The sequence below is a fragment of the Peromyscus leucopus genome, chromosome 15 (assembly GCF_004664715.2).
Source record: "Peromyscus leucopus breed LL Stock chromosome 15, UCI_PerLeu_2.1, whole genome shotgun sequence".
Lineage (NCBI taxonomy): Eukaryota > Metazoa > Chordata > Mammalia > Rodentia > Cricetidae > Peromyscus > Peromyscus leucopus.
In genome coordinates, this window is record NC_051076.1 from 49027754 (window position 1) to 49045093 (window position 17340).

The 17340-nt window shown below is 37.1% G+C and overlaps 1 protein-coding gene across 5 annotated transcripts in view; it reads left to right on the top strand.

Annotated features, from left to right (window-relative positions):
* LOC114707193 (complement factor H-like) overlaps window positions 1-17340 on the top strand; it is a 148878-nt gene that overhangs the window by 29995 nt on the left and 101543 nt on the right. For 3 of the 5 annotated variants that reach the window (XM_037211349.1, XM_037211352.1, XM_037211354.1), the window contains exon 1: window positions 16996-17156. The exons of the other annotated variants lie outside the window; for them this stretch is intronic. In XM_037211349.1, the coding sequence (XP_037067244.1) occupies window positions 17084-17156 (73 nt within the window). In that variant the 5' untranslated portion in view covers window positions 16996-17083. Of the gene's footprint in view, window positions 1-16995; window positions 17157-17340 lie in introns of those variants that run through there. 5 annotated transcript variants of the gene reach the window in all.

The following is a 17340-nucleotide window of genomic DNA, read 5'->3' on the forward strand; positions in this document are numbered from 1 at the left end:
TTCCTCTCTGATAACTCAGATTGTGGTCAAGTGTCAAGTTGACAGAAGTACCAGACAGTACAGAGTACATTTTCCAGGACAGTAACATTTTCCCCACTTAAATATTCACACATTGTCCTTAACTTATTTATTATTTTTCTGTTTCACTTGGAAATATTTGTTGTTTTAAAAATGATTTTTTAAAAAAAATCCCTCACTGATCTTTTATTCATTATTCATATCAGTACATTTTGGAGTCTGTTACTGGAGCAGCAATGCAAGTTGGAAGAAATTTGTTGGTCTTCCATTTTTTCTATTTCTTTTGGCTTTTTCACTCTGCTGGATCAGTTTTCTAATACACTATATTTATGGTTGACTTTATTAGTAAGAAGCTCTTTACTGGAGAGTATCTGGCCTACAGAGCAGGAGAGACTTCCATGTGGCACCTATGGTTATTGCCTGTAATTAACATTTGGGCACAAGTGTGAACCACTGTTTCCTGGTTTGACGTATACCTGAAATAGGAACAACTTATCAGCTCAGGTGGGTTGATAGAGAGAGCTCAGGCATGCTGGGGTGCTCACTGTGTTGACTCAATATAGTGGGTGTGGTAGCTGATGAAGATGACTCCAGGTTTTCTCAGAAACTGTGATTGGTAGGTCTGATACTTGCAAGGGTTATTCAGCAGAAGAGAGGCAGTAGGTTCTCCTCTGACTAGGAATTGCATGCCACCAGATGCTGGCAATTGGAGATGTATTAGGGTATTGGCACCCACTCTATAGCACTTAGTCCCAGTCTTAGCAGTAGTGGTATGATCATATATGTTGTGGGGCAGGATGGCAGCACTAAATGAATTGGTTGCACACAGCATGAACTTGGACATTATGTCCTCTTGCTTCCTAGCATTAAGGAAGGCCAGGGGCACAGTGTAAGTAGTTGCAGAAACTGCTTTCCAAGCAGGTTAGTCACTATATCCAGTGTGGTAATTTGATAGATCTATTTTTAAAACCTGAAAATGCAAATTCATAATACCATTAATCACTTCATAGTTACAAATTTGTGAGTGATGATGAACAATTAATAAAAGTAGTTATGATTTGGCTTTCTAAGAGCAGTGCTTCTCAAATAATACTAAATCTGCACTGAACATTAGATATGAATATCATATTCCATGCCAAGGTTTCAAAATTTTACCTTGTCCAATACTAAATTATGCGAACCATCATGAATGTCTTGAAATCCAGGGTGTCTTATTTCATTGACGTTAGAATCCTTGTTATTGAAATCTAATTAACACATAAAAACATTTTTGACAGTATTTGCTATTCCATAGAATTATTCTATGTGCCAGTTTTATAGCAGATAGTGTTTTTAAAAAACTTGAGAAATAATGCTTGAAAACTGAATCTCTGTATGTTTAACATATTAATAAACTTTTGGTCATTTTTCTTTTAGACTCATGTGGTAATATCTAGAAGAAATTATGGATAGACATAACATAGTTCTCAGATGGAGAGGAAAACCAAAAAGTATGCATGCCCACAGGAGACTACGCTGAATTTCAGTGTAATTTGGATATAAAAGACAAATACAAGATCTCCATTACATACAATTCAATGCATTGATGGTCACATTGATTATCCCAGTTGCTCAAATCACGTTTATTGGTTCGACAGATGAATGAACCCTTTCTTTAGAAAATGTGCAATGCATATTAAAGATATAGTTTTCCAATTATGTCCTGAAGGTATTGTTTAACTCATTTCTTCTCATTGACTTATAAACTTGTGTTGATGTATGGTGATAATTTGGAAACCTGAGAGACCGCTGCACAGAATGCAATAGCGTGGTACTCAGAACTCCTAAAGCAGAATGGCTGTGCGCTAGCACAGTAACCAATGCTAATAAAATAGATGCAATCACTTTCAGTTCTGTTTCTATACATCACTTTTCAAATCTCTCCAATCTTCCTCATGGACATTTTGAGCTAAGGGCTCTGATTTGTGGTGCCTGACCAGAAAAATTATTTTCAGCCTTCCAATTGGTATTATTCACAAATATTCTAATAATCAAACTGTCATAACTTAACATTATTAATGAATAAAAGTAATTTTTAATACTAACTTTTTAATAAATAAAGTAAATCTGAGGAATCATTTTTGGGTGTATAAACTTCTGAATATATTAATTGTGGCAGCATGAAATAATTCAATTGCAAATATCCAAAGCAAGTTAATATTACTGGTGTAGGATTCTGCCACTGATATAACCTATAAATATTCCTCTATACCTGATAAACAGGCAAGTAAGCACATCATAACATTGTCCCCAAATTATATAAAAGAAAATAGTAATAAATTCAGTTCCAAATTTATAAAAAGAGGATTAGTGTTAAGATTTGCTATTTAATATCTTTAAAAGACAGTTTCTAGTTTACAGTGGATGGACATGACTGGCAGTTTCTCTGACTTAGTCTTCCACTTCCCAGAATTCTTCTCCTCCTTGTCCTGCCACTGGCCATCAGTGTTTTATTTATTGACCAATCAGAACAACAGATTTGACATACAAGACTCCAATAGCAGATGATGGCTATGGTGATATTTTATTTGTGCCGTGTACCTAGAGTTTTTTTGGTCCTGCCTGGCCCACAGTCAGGACAAATCTCTCTCACCCACCAGTCCTGAAGCTGCTCAGACCCAACCAAGTAAACACACAAAGACTTATATTACTTATAAACTGTATGGCCGTGGCAGGCTTCTTGTTAACTGTTTTTTTTTTTTTTTTTTTTTTTTTTTTTTTTAATCAACCCATTTTTATTAATCTGTAAGTTGCCACGTGGCTCGTGGCTTACCGGTATCTTAACATCTTCTCATAGTGGTGGCTGGCAGCTCTCTCCTCCTCAGCCTTCCACTTCCTAGAATTCTCCTCTCTGCTTGTTGTACCTATACTTCCTGCCTGGCTACTGGCCAATCAGTGTTTTATTTATTAACCAATCAGAGCAACACATTTAACATGCAGAACATCCCACAGCAGTGCTGAAATGTGATTTTATTTGTATGTTAATAAAGTTGCCTTGGGATCAGAGCTAAGAGCAAGCCATTGAGCTGAAGTCTGGTAGTGGTCGCACACACCCTTAATCTGATCACATGGCAGGCAGAGTCTCTGTGTGTTCAAGGACACAGCCAGCATGGTGACACATGTCTTTAATCCCAGTACCAATCATAAAGACCTGGAAGTCTGTATAGACAGGCAGTGATGAAGAAGTCATGTGGTTGGGGTTAGAACCAATAAGAAGGCAGAACAAAAAGGCAATAAAAGGACACAGGAAGAAGGTCTCTCTCTCAGGGGAAGGACAGCAGCGAGTGGTAGGCTAAGGTGGTCTTAGCTCTTGGCTACTGCTCAGTCTCTGGGCTTTTAACTATTTATTTGGCTCTGGTTACTTATTTAATAAGACCGTTTAGAATTACATCTACAGATGGCATAAGATTTGATATGAGGCACTGCCTACTCTTTCCTGAGTACTTGCCTGGTTGCATCTTGGCAAGGAAACACTCTGTGGTTTCTTTGAATGAAAGTAATTCTATTAGTGAGAAAAGAACCACCTAATCCAATCACCACTAAACCAATTATCTTCATCATCAGTAAGGTGATATGGAAGACACATGTAAGTGTTAGCAAAAACCACATTAAGACTGTAGCAGAGGAATGACAAATACAGTCCATGGATATGGGGAGCAAATGACAGCATGATTGTGACTAACATCAGAAAAAATAGAAGTTTAAAAAAATCTATTAAAGGAAAATGAAGGTCATTATGTAAGGATAAATGTCAGTTCTCTAAATATATATAACAAGTAGGTATGTGTTTAACTAACTTAATACGAAAAACATATGTATGGACCTGACAAAATATATAAACGTCGGTATATTAACCACTATTTTAACTGATTGATCAGATAGACAGAAAAACAATACAACAACATTAGACTTGAAAGATATGTTAAAAATATTGTCTTGATCTTCAAAATTGTATTACTTCACCAACATATAAAGCCAAAGTGATACACACTTCATATTCCTAATGACCTTAAGTAATTGAACCTGTCAGACACATTCATAGCTTGCTACCTAACAAGAGTAGTATGTACATCCTTCCCAAAGGCATATAAAACATTCTCCAGGATAGATCATATGCAACAAAATAAAACTAATCTTTAAAAATAATTGGGTTTTTATTCCCACCTTTTTACAATCCCAGACACCTGCCATATGAAGATCTGCATGCCTATGAGCATTTCACAAGCCTGGGTCCTCCATCACTGATTGCATGAGGACTTGCATCTGAGTTCCTGGTACACTACAAAGAAGCACTCTGCTCACCCTGCTCTTACCTACTGAGATACTAGCACTGTCATCTGAAGTCTGTGCTGACTGACAGTCTGTATGCCCACTCACTCACGTCTCTTTCTTTTTTCCTTCCTTCCTTTTCTTCTTCCTTCCTTCGTCCCTTCTTCCTTCCTTCCTTTCTTTTCTTTCTTTCTTTCTTTCTTTCTTTCTTTCTTTCTTTCTTTCTTTCTTTCTTTCTTTCACCTTCCAACCTTAGCGTCTCAGTAATTGTAATGAGAGCCTTCTTCTGTTTCAATTAAAGATACATTTTCATAAAATTTATCCTGATCATGATTTTTTTCTACCCTAACTCCTACCAGATTCTCACACAATTCTACACACCAAATTCCATGCAATTTCTATCTCTTTCTATTTAGAAAGCCAACAAACAATAAACAAAGGGTGGGGAATCAAATATACAAAACAGAAAATAAGAAAAAAATACATTACATACATACGTGCGGGGGCGCACGAGCGCGCACACACACACATATAAGATCAAATACCTTTGATCTAATGCTGAAAGATGCTAGTGCTGAAAGACACAGTTACAGGTTTCAGTGCGTCTCATTAGGTGAAACAAAGTGTTTTTGCCTGTACTCTGAAGGAGTTTAGAAGAATCACTGTATGGGGTAGATATTAGAATGAACAGCTGTCGTTTAGAAGTACCTTGACCTTGAAGAATCTTTGTAGAAAAATAGTGATTGTTTTGCTGAAGGGGCCTTATGGCTATTCCATGAGTTTGGTTAAAATACACCTCAGGCACACCTGGGGCTCTGTTATTGTGTATTGCACACAATGCATGATGAAGGACTAGAGTCATAGAGGCATGTGATGGTCTCCTTCAGTAAGACATGTAAACTAAGGTTAGGGACCTTAGCATGAGGAAATACTTTATATAACAATGTATAAATATGGTTTGGTATGCTAAAATGATGCAGTGGATTCCTTTTGAGCCCTGAGATGTGTGGAGGCTGGTCCCCCAGACAGCAATAGGATCCATTCCTCCATGGATGCTGATCTTAATTTTAAAGGCCTAATTACCCGTTTACATTGTGAATTAGCATTTTCAAGAGCCAAGGATTCAGTTATTATTTGTCTAGCTTCTGTACTTTGTATCATTCTATTTACAGCTGAAGTCAATGTTGTAAAAAATCAGTGAAGGTTTCTTTTGGGCCCTCTATAACTTTAGTCAATGACTCAGTTCTCTTTCTGACTTCTTTATTTCTGTCCCAAGCATTGCAGCTGCTGCATGGCATAGAGCTAGGGTGTGGTCATCAGTTTGTACATCAGCATAATCGCCCTCTCCAAGAAGTTGGTCTTGGGAAATTTCAATACCTCTAGCCCTACTTAATAGTTCAATGCCCTTAGCCTCATCTTTCTACCAGGTACTCCACTGTAATTGAGGACCAGGTTCCAATACTGCTATAACCAAGTCTTTCCCGTCTTATGGGACAATTCTTTTTCTAGTTGATAATGAATTTAACATCTGCTTTACAAATGCATACCATATGAGACTATGTCTTCCTTAAGCCTACTTGGGTCTAACATTTCCACAGGAATGTTACATAGCCTTGGGGATACCTGTCATTTGCCAGTTGTTCCTGTAAGGTGACTCTATAAATTAAGGATGGCTGTTTGAGAACCTTGGGCTGTTCCTCTCTAGTTCTATAATGGAATGGTAAGCTTGGTTCTCCTTTAAATTCCTCTGTCTTTGTCTGTATATCTCTATTATCTATTTTAGTACATTTTTCTAAGGCTGTAGCTTATCAGTCAAAACAGCAATATTTTCTCTAGTAACTTTTTCTAATGCCTGTATCTTGGAACTCTTATCAACCAACATTTTTTTTTTTTTTTTTTTTTGGTTTTTCGAGACAGGGTTTCTCTGTGTAGCTTTGCGCCTTTCCTGGAACTCACTTGGTAGCCCAGGCTGGCCTCGAACTCACAGAGATTCACCTGGCTCTGCCTTCCGAGTGCTGGGATTAAAGGCGTGTGCCACCACCGCCCGGCATCAACCAACATTTTTAAGGATAAAAGAATTATCAAATTGCTAACTGACATTATGTCAACTCCAGCCAAGTTGATTATGCCTTCATTTAATTGTTCTATGTTTAAACTATCCATTGTGTAATCATATAGAGACCTAACTCCCTCCATTGTAATAGTGTTTCCCCACTTTGTTTTAACATGGGAAAAACCTCTCTCTCTTTTTTAAAGTAATTCTGCCTTTATGCATTCCCAATTGTCTTATCAAATCTGCTGATGGTGATGGTGAAGTGTGAGGCTGGTAGCCGCTGCATAGCACCTCTGAGTGGAGTACACAGGTTTTGCACAGCCTGACTGAGAACAGCTGCCACTGACCCCAAATCAGCAGCCTGAGCAGGGCATCCCGGGAAAGCCCACAATCCACTGGGAAAAAGAGCCAAAGAGCCACCCATCTGTAAGGCAGACATGTGTGACTGGCAGGAAGTGAAAGCACAGAGCTGCCTGAAGGAAGAGCTGGCCAGTGGGGCAGAGTGAACTCTGGTGGCATTTGGAGCCCAGGTTCCTGTGGAGTTTGGGGCTTATGGAGATTGCTGTAGAGAGCCTGCAACAGGAAAATTCCAGACTTGCCCAGAGGGCTTGGGAAAGAAAGGGAAAGCCAGCCAGCAGTTCAGTGACTCTGCCAGGTGCAGCTCTCAAGTGCAGCTCTGGCAGGTGCAGTGGCTGCAAAGCCATGAGCAAGAGGCTATTTCATGAAATCCTGCCCCAAAAGTTAGATACCAGATGATGCATAGTTCTAATCAATCTTATCAATAAAAACCAAGAGTCAGCTATCGATATAAAAACCTGAAATATCAGAGAAGCAGGGGAGCACACACCAGTGATTTCTACCTCTTCTGTTCTTCTGACCAAAATTCCTCTCTCAGCCCTGCCTTACCGTTTCTTGTTCCTGTCTCTACAGTCCTCCAAACCTCTATGGTTAACTAGTGGCTAGCTCTGCCCTCTGAATCCAAGCAAGCTTAATTTGTCAGAACACAAAAGAAATCGCACAACGATGTCTATCATGTAAGCATGAAGACTTGAGATTGGATGCCCAGTGTCTGTGGCAAAAGTTGTGTATGGCAGCATAGGTATCTAATCCTGGAACTGGAGAGGCAATACATTTGATTCATAGGGCTTACTGTCCACCCGTTCACATCCTCAAAGTTTCAACACAGTCCCTCACCCTTTACATTTTTCTCATAACTAGATTAAAATTTGTAATGTTCATATAGAAACACAAATAGCCAAAACAATCATGAGTAAATAGAGCAACTCAGAAGGTATCACAAGACTGATTAAAAATAATATTTCAGACCATGCAGCTGACACAGAAACATATGTCAAGCCCAATAGAATGAGTGGGATATAAATGAACCTATGAAACTATAACCATCTGTTTATTCTTGAAGGAGATAAAACATCTTTTGGAGGAAAAATGAAATCTATAATAAATGTTGTTGCAACAACTTGATATCCATATAGAATTACCAAACTACCTGTCGTCCTATGGAACCCCCTCCCCAAAATAGCAATGAAGGCCTTACTGTGTAAACCTAAACATTCATACTGCTGAGAGGAAATGTAGGGGAATTCTCAAAGAAATATGGGAAGACCATTGCTTTCTGGTAGGACCCAAATAATTGAGTAAATAATGTTCAAGATCAATACAAAAAAAAATCATATTAAATTAAATGGTTTCTTCACTGCAAAGTGGGAAACAATGAGCAGAGAGAACAGACAGCCTACAGAACAGGAGAAAGTGGTTTTCTACCTGTTCAGATAGCAGGGTAATCTAATATATAGACAATATAAAGATTTGCAAAAACAAAACAACAAAAGAATTCACTCTAAAATTGGGTAACAGAATAGAATATTAAAAATTCCAATTCATACATGGGAAAAAAAACACATCTACTGCCATTATGGAGGTGAAAGTTGAAAGTATTTGAAATTCAACGTCACCCCAGTTAGGATGGCAATCGCCAAGGGAATAAACAACAAATGCTGGTGAAAAGCAGTGTTGGAGAACTTATGCTGCCTTTGTGAGAACGAGTTTGAGGTTTTCTTGGGGTTCCCACTTCTGGGCATTTGGCTGAGGTAAGCAAACAAGAATATGAACACAGGTACCTGCAACTGCCTGGTAGAGTTCCCATCTAAGTGACAGACAACCTTAGTTCCCAAACAGCACAGAGTAGAGAAAATGTGGCACATGTATACATCGAGAAGAATTCTCCAGTCTTAAATAAGAATGATTGGGTTTGCATTGTCTGCAGGAAAATGGGTAGAATTCCTGATTACCATCTGAGTTTATTGGGAACTTATAATTCATATTTTTGAGACTTTGTCCAGTTTCCAGAAAAAATGAATGGATGTTTTTATAATTAATATTATTGCTTCCCATTTGTTGGAGGAACAAATATTAATTTGCTCACATAACATTCCTAGAAGTCCTATAAAACTAAAATAAATTTGAAATTTATCATTTAAAAAGTAGGAAGCATTATTTACAAAAGTTATTATTAATTAGACTTTTGAGTATGTGCATTAATACAGATATTATTGTGAGAATATAGTCAGTCAGTTTTAAAGGGACTTTTTAACTATAGAAGAGGTGCTGCTGTGTAATCATAAGGATTAAAGACCTCTATTTCATTGAAACTGTTTTCCTCCATGCGAGAAGGAAGGCAAAAACAAGCTTAATCTCTCTTCTCCCTTCCCTAACACTTCAGTCTGAGAGACTAAGAGACTCACACAAGGATGCTATTCTTTTGCTCAATATGTACAAAATGATGAACTTAGAGTGTTACTGTGAAAATATTGAATTAACATTGCTTGTTTTCTCTTTCCTATGAACTTTGATGTTTACCAAACCAGCCACCAGCACGCACTGAAAAGGAAATTCTGCACATACTGTTAGTGACAGGATCCCTACAAGCACCACCAATGCTGGAGAGCTTTGATTTTAGAGGAACAGGGTTGTGTAGCATGTTGTTCTTACCCAGTGTCCTTCTAACCCTAAGGCTTTCTACTGTCAAAGGTCAACCTAAGTGGAATCAGATTTAAATATTTAGTTGTCAAATGCATTTATCTGTTGTATATGGATATAAATATTTTAAGTGAAAAATTGGCACTTTTCAATAAGTGATTAAAATAGAATCTATTTGTAAAAATATTTCCTAATAAGATAAAGAAAAAATTGAAAAAGTGGACATTTTTCTGCTCTCTAAACCTCAAAGTGTGAATAGCATTTAAATATAAAAATTGAAGGCAATTAAAAATTATTATTATTTTTTTTTGGGGGGGGGGCGGTTTTGAGACAGGGTTTCTCTTGTGTAGCTTTGCGCCTTTCCTGGAACTCACTTGGTAGCCCAGGCTGGCCTCGAACTCACAGAAATCCTCCTGCCTCGGCCTCCCGAGTGCTGGGATTAAAGGCGTGCACCACCACCGCCCGGCGCAATTAAAAATTATTTTTAAAAAATTCTAAACAATAAATGTAACAAAATAAAGGATCAATTTAATTCAACTTAAAATCAACAAAGCCACAGACCAGAACCAAGCTCCCAACAGACTCCAACTACCTATGAATGTGTGTTAGTTTGATTTCATTTCCATAGATTGCATTTTCTTCTTTTATTAAATTTTTAAATCTTGCTAATTAAATTCTTTGGTTCTTAAAAAATCATTCCCCCATTTTCTTTCCTCCCTTCAACCCCTCCAATATCCATTTTCTCCAACTTTCTTCATGTACACCTTCATTTCTTCTTAAATTGATTGCCTCTTTTTTTATAAGTGTTGTTACATACTGTATATACAAACCTGCTATGTTCGTTTAGTGTAGCTTGAGTGTATATGATTTTGGAGCTTACCACTTTGCTTGGAAAATCATTTAAAGGGTTCATCCCCAAGAGAAGCTCTCAGTAGTCTTCAGTTGCCTGGAGTGTTCTGTCTGGTGTGACCCCCTTTTAGATTTCCCCTTTCTTTATCTACTGCTACTATCATTATTGAGATTTTGTTTAGGTAGTCATATTGTTGAGATATCATCTATGTAGCTTTCTTGTCATTTATAGGATATATCTCACAACAGACTTTCTGATCTTCTGGGTCTTATAACCTTTCATTCTCCTCATCTGTGATGTTCCATGAGCCTTAGGTGTAGAAGTTGTATTAACCAATGTATCCATTGGCCTTAGCTCCCACTTATCCATTAATCTCTACATTATTGTAAGTTGTGATTTTCCTGTAATGGTCTCTTTTTAACTGATAATGGAAGCTTCTTTGATGAGTGAAACATGCTTCTTTGATGGTGAAACACATGCTTATCTCTGGGTAAGTTTTAGAATGAGTTTAGGATTTATGCTACATGTGTACAGTTATCTTCTAAGAACCATGCCCTCTCTTACTCTAAGTAGTAGTCTACATTTCCAGTTACCTGCATGATTTTCCTTCTATTGGATGAGCCTTTCAGACCAAGTAGGCAGTTGTTTGTTACCATCAATAGATGAGTGTCTGCCACTATTGCACTTTATAAATACCTTATCATGCTGATCAATGCCTGGCTCATAGGCATTCTAGCTACACAGGACTATTGATTGTTTCTCGCTATTGGCAGATTACACCATCTTTTCTGGGATTTCACTATCACAAATTGGATAAGTTTTAACTTTATAGCCATTGAAATGTGTGGTTTATCCATTTCAATAATACTATGTTTCATCAAATGGAATAGTTTTAATATGACAGTGGAGAATATCACTACTTTTTTAAAATAAACCAGCGAAATACCAACAATTTGTCCTTTTTGTATTACTTCAATAAATGTAGAAGTAAAAAGGGATTCTGTAACCACTGTAGTAACACTGTATATTTAAATGCATACATTGTTATAACAATTTTCATAAAGACACTATTTCCAAGGAATGGCAAACAATGTTTTTAACAAGCTCTGGATGATGTAATTTAATCATTGTACATCACACTGTTTCCAGGAAGTCTTCATTTGGTTATTTTAATCTTTGCTAATGTTTACTTATATAGCTTTCATTATATAATTTTATTTCCCTGCCACAGTTCACTTTGAGTTGTAATTTCAGGACAATAGTCATCTAATGAGAGAAAAATGTGTCCTGCTACATTACAGAAAATGTTTGATTTCAATTTAACATATTGTGTACTCTGTCATTTTGTACAGTCTGGATAATGATCTATAATTATCATACTTTTTCCTTTTGAATAAGCAAGCTTGCTAAGTATATAGCAAGCCAAATAAAGGATTAAAAACCAAGGAGGAGATAGATAAAACACCTATATTAATCTACTATTCAAATTTCATATAGACTAACTAAAAATAAGTTTAGTCATACATTCATACAGAAATTTAAACATTTCCATAAAAGTATAGAACAATTATATATATTTCATGATTGCTAATGAAGGAACAACAGCTGCTAAGATACATTGGATTATAAAAACTTTTAGACAGTATCTTAAACAGTGACCCCTGCACACAACGTATACATTTATATTGTCTTAAGATGTAAGCCTTGAGACCTGACTGCACAGTAGGTAATGTTAGGATGAGAAGGGAGTGCTTAGCCATCAACTCACATTATGTCTATCAGTACAAACCCCTAGCACAGTGTGGATAGCTAGATGTGTCTGTGCTATCTACACATATAAACATAGAAAATACATTTAAACAGTTTAGAAAGCTAAAGATAGTATAGTAATATACAGAATCTAGACTTCCTGTGTATTTTTTTTATCTTTGTGGCTTTTTTTATATTACTTTACTTTTATTTAAAGACTTGACTTTTGTGTAGCTAGAGTTTTCCTGCCTGGCCCATGGTCAGGACAAATCTCTCTCTCCCGCCAGTCCCACAACTGCTCAAACCCAACCAAGTAAAGACACAGAGACTTATATTGCTTACAAACTGTATGGCCGTGACAGGCTTCTTGCTAACTTTTATATCTTAAATTAATCCATTTCTATTAATCTATAAGTGGTCACGTGGCTCGTGGCTTACCGATACCTTATATCTCGTTTTTCATGGTGGCCTCAGCCTTCTACTTCAAGGAATTCTCCTCTCTTCTTGTCCCGCCTATACTTCCTGCCTGACTACTGGCCAATCTGTATTTTATTTATTATCACAGCAACACATTTAACATACAGAACATCCCACAACACTTTTCTTTTTAAGCTATTTTTAATCTATGACTATAAATATATATATATACATACATACACACACACACACACACACACACACACACACACACACACAAGCACTGCCGTCTCACCTACATGTACACCACATACTCACGCAAAAAAATTATATTATCTATGATAGTGTGGTCTCAATTCTTTTGAAGTTTATTTGTATTGCTGATTTGTTTATTCTTCCAAAACTTTATTATAAAATGTAATTTAATCCTATAAAATTCTCCTTATATTATGGATTAATCACTTTTTGTTCCTTAGGTGTGCCCTTCTTTCCTTTTATGAAAGTGGTCATTCTTCATGTTCAGGAAAAACACAACTGCAAGATGATATTGTACACATTGTTTCAAGGAAGGCTGCCAAATGTAATCCTACAGGTAATAACTTACTGTTCTCTAATATCATGCTATATTCTGAGTTGTTTAAAACCAATTTACTGTCAAGAGTTAAAAATAGTAATTTATACTTGCTTTTACTGTTAACAATATTTTTTTTTGTTCCAGTGGAATCCAAATAGAGGGGCGAAATCTGGTATACCTGTCTATGTAATTACATGGAGTTAATATGTAAATATGTTAAATATATTACATCAGTACATGCTGAAGACAGACTACTTCTGTTAAAGTCACAGCCATTTACTGGATGAAAAACCATAAAAAGGGGGAATATAAAAATTTGTAAAGAGAAAATTTAAAGTATAAAATGAGTTAAACATGTGATCTTTAACTTATAGATTTTTTCAAGTGCTAAAGCATGGTTGTAAAATGGTAACAAATTTTTCTCCTTTAAATTAATCCCTATATGTGCACAGGTTTTCCAGCATTTCTATCACATTTGTAAATCACATACTTTAGAAAATGAATGTGAGTGTCTTAACAGGACACTGATCATACATATCATTTTCAATTTAAGGTTTAGTTGGACCTGAAAACCATGTCTCACAATAATCTGATTCTCATCCTTAAGGTGGTGTCTTACTTGTAGCCCAGGCTGACCTGAGCTCAATTACATAGCCATGCTTGGCCTTGAACTCAATGATCTTTCTTTCCAAGCCTTAAGAATGCTGGAATCAGAGACACAAGTCCCCATTCCCAGTTGCAAATACTCTTCAAGAAACTCTGCACAAGTATAAAATCTTCAAGCAGCATGATGAGTTGCATAAAATAACGATATACCTTGGGTTTTATTTTCCAAGTAGAGCAAAGTTACAATCAGTGAAAATAACTAACAACAAAATATGGCCATATTCTGGAATTGGTGCCTGCATGTAGTTGTAAGTGGCAGTCTCTAAATTTCCTATCTGAAGGTATTTTGGGTAGTTTGAGAGGATGTGTTATTTGTCCTTTGAAAATTTAGCAGAATTGTACACTGATTCAATTGATCCTAGAAATATCCTTTAGTCTTACTTGTCCATTCATACTTCATTGGACCCTGTGGTTCTGTGTTCAGAATTGATTATTTGTTCTAGATTTTCCAATGTATTACCACATAATGCTTCATAGTTGTCTTCCTTGGAGCAAAGCTGTGGTGGAGATTTCAGGAACTTATCCTACATGACCTAAGAGACAGCCCTTCCCATTGCTTGGTTATCAGCATTTATAATAAGGTTACTGGCACCCTCATCAATGGAGCCTGCTGAAACTGTCCCAGTCATCTGCTCTGCTAGAGAAACAGGGTGAACGAGATAGTGTTGAAACCACTGTCTCTGGCACTGATCTAATTGAAATATTCTCTACATGGGACAAATATTCCCAGAACAGTAAATCAAAAGTAAGGGGTATTCACATCACCACCACCCACCCACACTTACCCAGTCACCCCCTCCCTCCCCTAAAAAAAAAAACAAAAACAAAAAAACAAGAATCAGTAACACTGCTTACTAACACAATATTAACAGTTTCAAATCTTCTATCAATAGATGCAGACCAATCTTTGGGTGTAGAAAAGTGATCCAGAGTCTCTTCCCCAGCCCTGTAGAGCACTTGCAGGGACCTGTCCTCCCTTTCTGACTCCACTCCCTGGGGCATCCACTGAACCTCATGGCAGAACCAGCTTTATTCCTTTAGTGGACCCTTTCATGTCATCCCCCTCAGCCCATCACCATTCCTACATGTCAATGCCCAATACTCAGAAACATGTTCTCCCACAGACACCCAGTGTTCACACTTGTTAAGAGTCTATGAGGCAACCCACAGCACAATATGTTCCTAAGATCTAGAGAGGACTCCATTAACACAGGCATTAAGACCAGCGATTAGTAAATTGAGATCTACTGAAGCTAAAAAGCTTTTGTATACCTCATTTTATGTAACAAAGGACACAATCATCCCAGAAATATTGCAGCCTAAGGGGGAAAGGGGAGGTGCAGGGAGAACTGGGAGGAGTGGAAGGGGAGGAGGCTGCTGTTGGGATATATTGTAGGAGAGAAAAATAAATAAAAGAAAAACAGTGAGTAACAAATTTATCAAACAAGGATCTTGAGTGCTAGCAGTTAGGGAAATGTAAATCAAAAGGACTTGGAAATTTCATCTCACTGCATCAGAACAGGGAAGATTAGCAACCACAGTAACAACAACAACAATTGGAATACAAATACTGGAGGGCTGTGAGAAAAGGGCAACCTCCTTCACTTTTACCAATCTGGCAAACTGGTTCAGCCACAATGAAAATCAATGTGGAGAATTCCCAATACGTTAAAAACAAATCTACTTCATGATGTAGCAGAATAATGCTTGGCATATGCCAAAATCACTTGACATTCTAACTCACATATTTTTGCTCAGCCATGTTTATTGCTACTCTATTTGCAATAGTCAATGAATGGAATCAACCTAAAGGTCCTTCAACTGAGGAATGGCTCATGAAAATGCCTGATACATATACCATGAAATATCATTTAGTTGTAAATAAAAGTGAAATCATAAAACTTTCTGAAGTGTGATCCTAATAATTAGTCTTAACAATAAATACCCTGAGTCAGATATTAGGTTGAGAAGCAGAGCAGCAGCCACCTCAAGACTTCTTGCCTCTATGAAATCTCAGACTGAATGGGGCCTTGTGTATCTATGAATCCTCAGACAGAATGGGCAAGATACTGCCTCTATTAAATCCTCAGGCCAAATGGGCACCAAGATCCTGTCTCCACCCACCTTATATTCCTGTTTCCATCCCCCACCCAATGCAGAGATGAAGGTGGGTACCTTCACCACCCAGCTCTGTTTCTGCTTTAGACTGATTCAATCTCCTGTAGGCCAGTGTAGCCTTGAACTCCTGATATTCCTGCTTCCTGCCCTCAAGTGCTGGGATTAAAGGTATGTGCCACAATTGCCTGGCCTCTGTGGTTAATTAGTGGCCTGCTGTGCTCTCTGATCTCTAGGCAAGGTTTATTTGTCAAAACACAAACAAAATATTGTAGAACAACTTTCAGGTAAATTGTGAACTAGAAAAAAAAAATGTTTTGAGTGAGGTAACCTAGAAAGACAAACTTCATGTGTTCTCTCATGGTTGACTCCTACCTCTAAATCTCTACAGGTGAGACCACATACTAGAACAACTACAGGAACCAGAAAAGTAAATACAGACCATCGCCAGAGTAGCAACATAGGTGAGCAATGGAAAGGTGAGTAGCAGGCTACAAATGTTTTGACAAGTAATTTGGGAAAAAGGGAGGGGTCTTAATTGAGGAAAAGCAGAAGATAAATACAAGAGGGAAATTGGAAAAACAGTAAGGATGCATGGGAAAGTCATACGAAATCATCCTAATGCCCCACCACCCCAAACAAACTGTAATTCATGTAAGTCTTCTATGTATGAATGTAAATATATATTGCAAACAGAATTTTTCTTCTAGACTGAGAATGTTCCCCCCAAGAACTAAAATCTAAAAAACACACCAAAAATAGGCAAATGACACACACTCTTCTCAGTTTTTTATCAGGCTTATCTTTCTGGATTCAAAATATTATGGAATTAGTTGTCCACAAGAGGTGGAAGATACGTCGGTATTGCTGAAGATGCAATGTACTTCATCATAGGACCCAAAGGTCCCTGAGCGGGAACTGTCCTGAAAGCCTCCTTCCCGAGAACTAGCATTAGTGGTACCAGAAGTCACCATGCAAGTCTCAAAGAAGAGAATCAACCAATAGTCCTACCCAGCCAGCTCTGATGCCTGTAAGAGGCTAAAAAATAATTTTAATCTTTCATATTCTTTTCTGAATACCCAATTTGATTGACTAAGAGACTGATGAAAAAAATGGAATGGTATTTTATTGTTTAATAAATGTAAAATGATTAACTTAGAGTATTAATGTGAAAACACAAATTGAACATTGTTTATTTTGTCCCTCCTTATGTGACCTTTGATATTTACCAAACTAGCTGCCGGTAATACACTGAAATTCAAAGTCACAAACAATATTGTGAATGACAAGATTCCCAGAAACATCTTCATTGCTGGAGAGCTTTGGGTTTTAGAAGATGGGGTGGTCTATCCTGTTGCTCTTAGCCAATGCTCTAACCCTAGGTATTTCTGTTGCTAAAGGTGAAGAAGGTAAGTGGAAAGCAATTTGATTCCTGTAGTCCCTAGTCAAATGTATTAATCTGCTGTATGTACATGAGAATAATTTGAATTCATTTAAATTCTTAATAAAACATTACATATAGAAATAAACTATAAAATGTTTTCAGTGAAAATTGAAAACATTTTGAATGGTAAAATAGAACCTATTTATGGA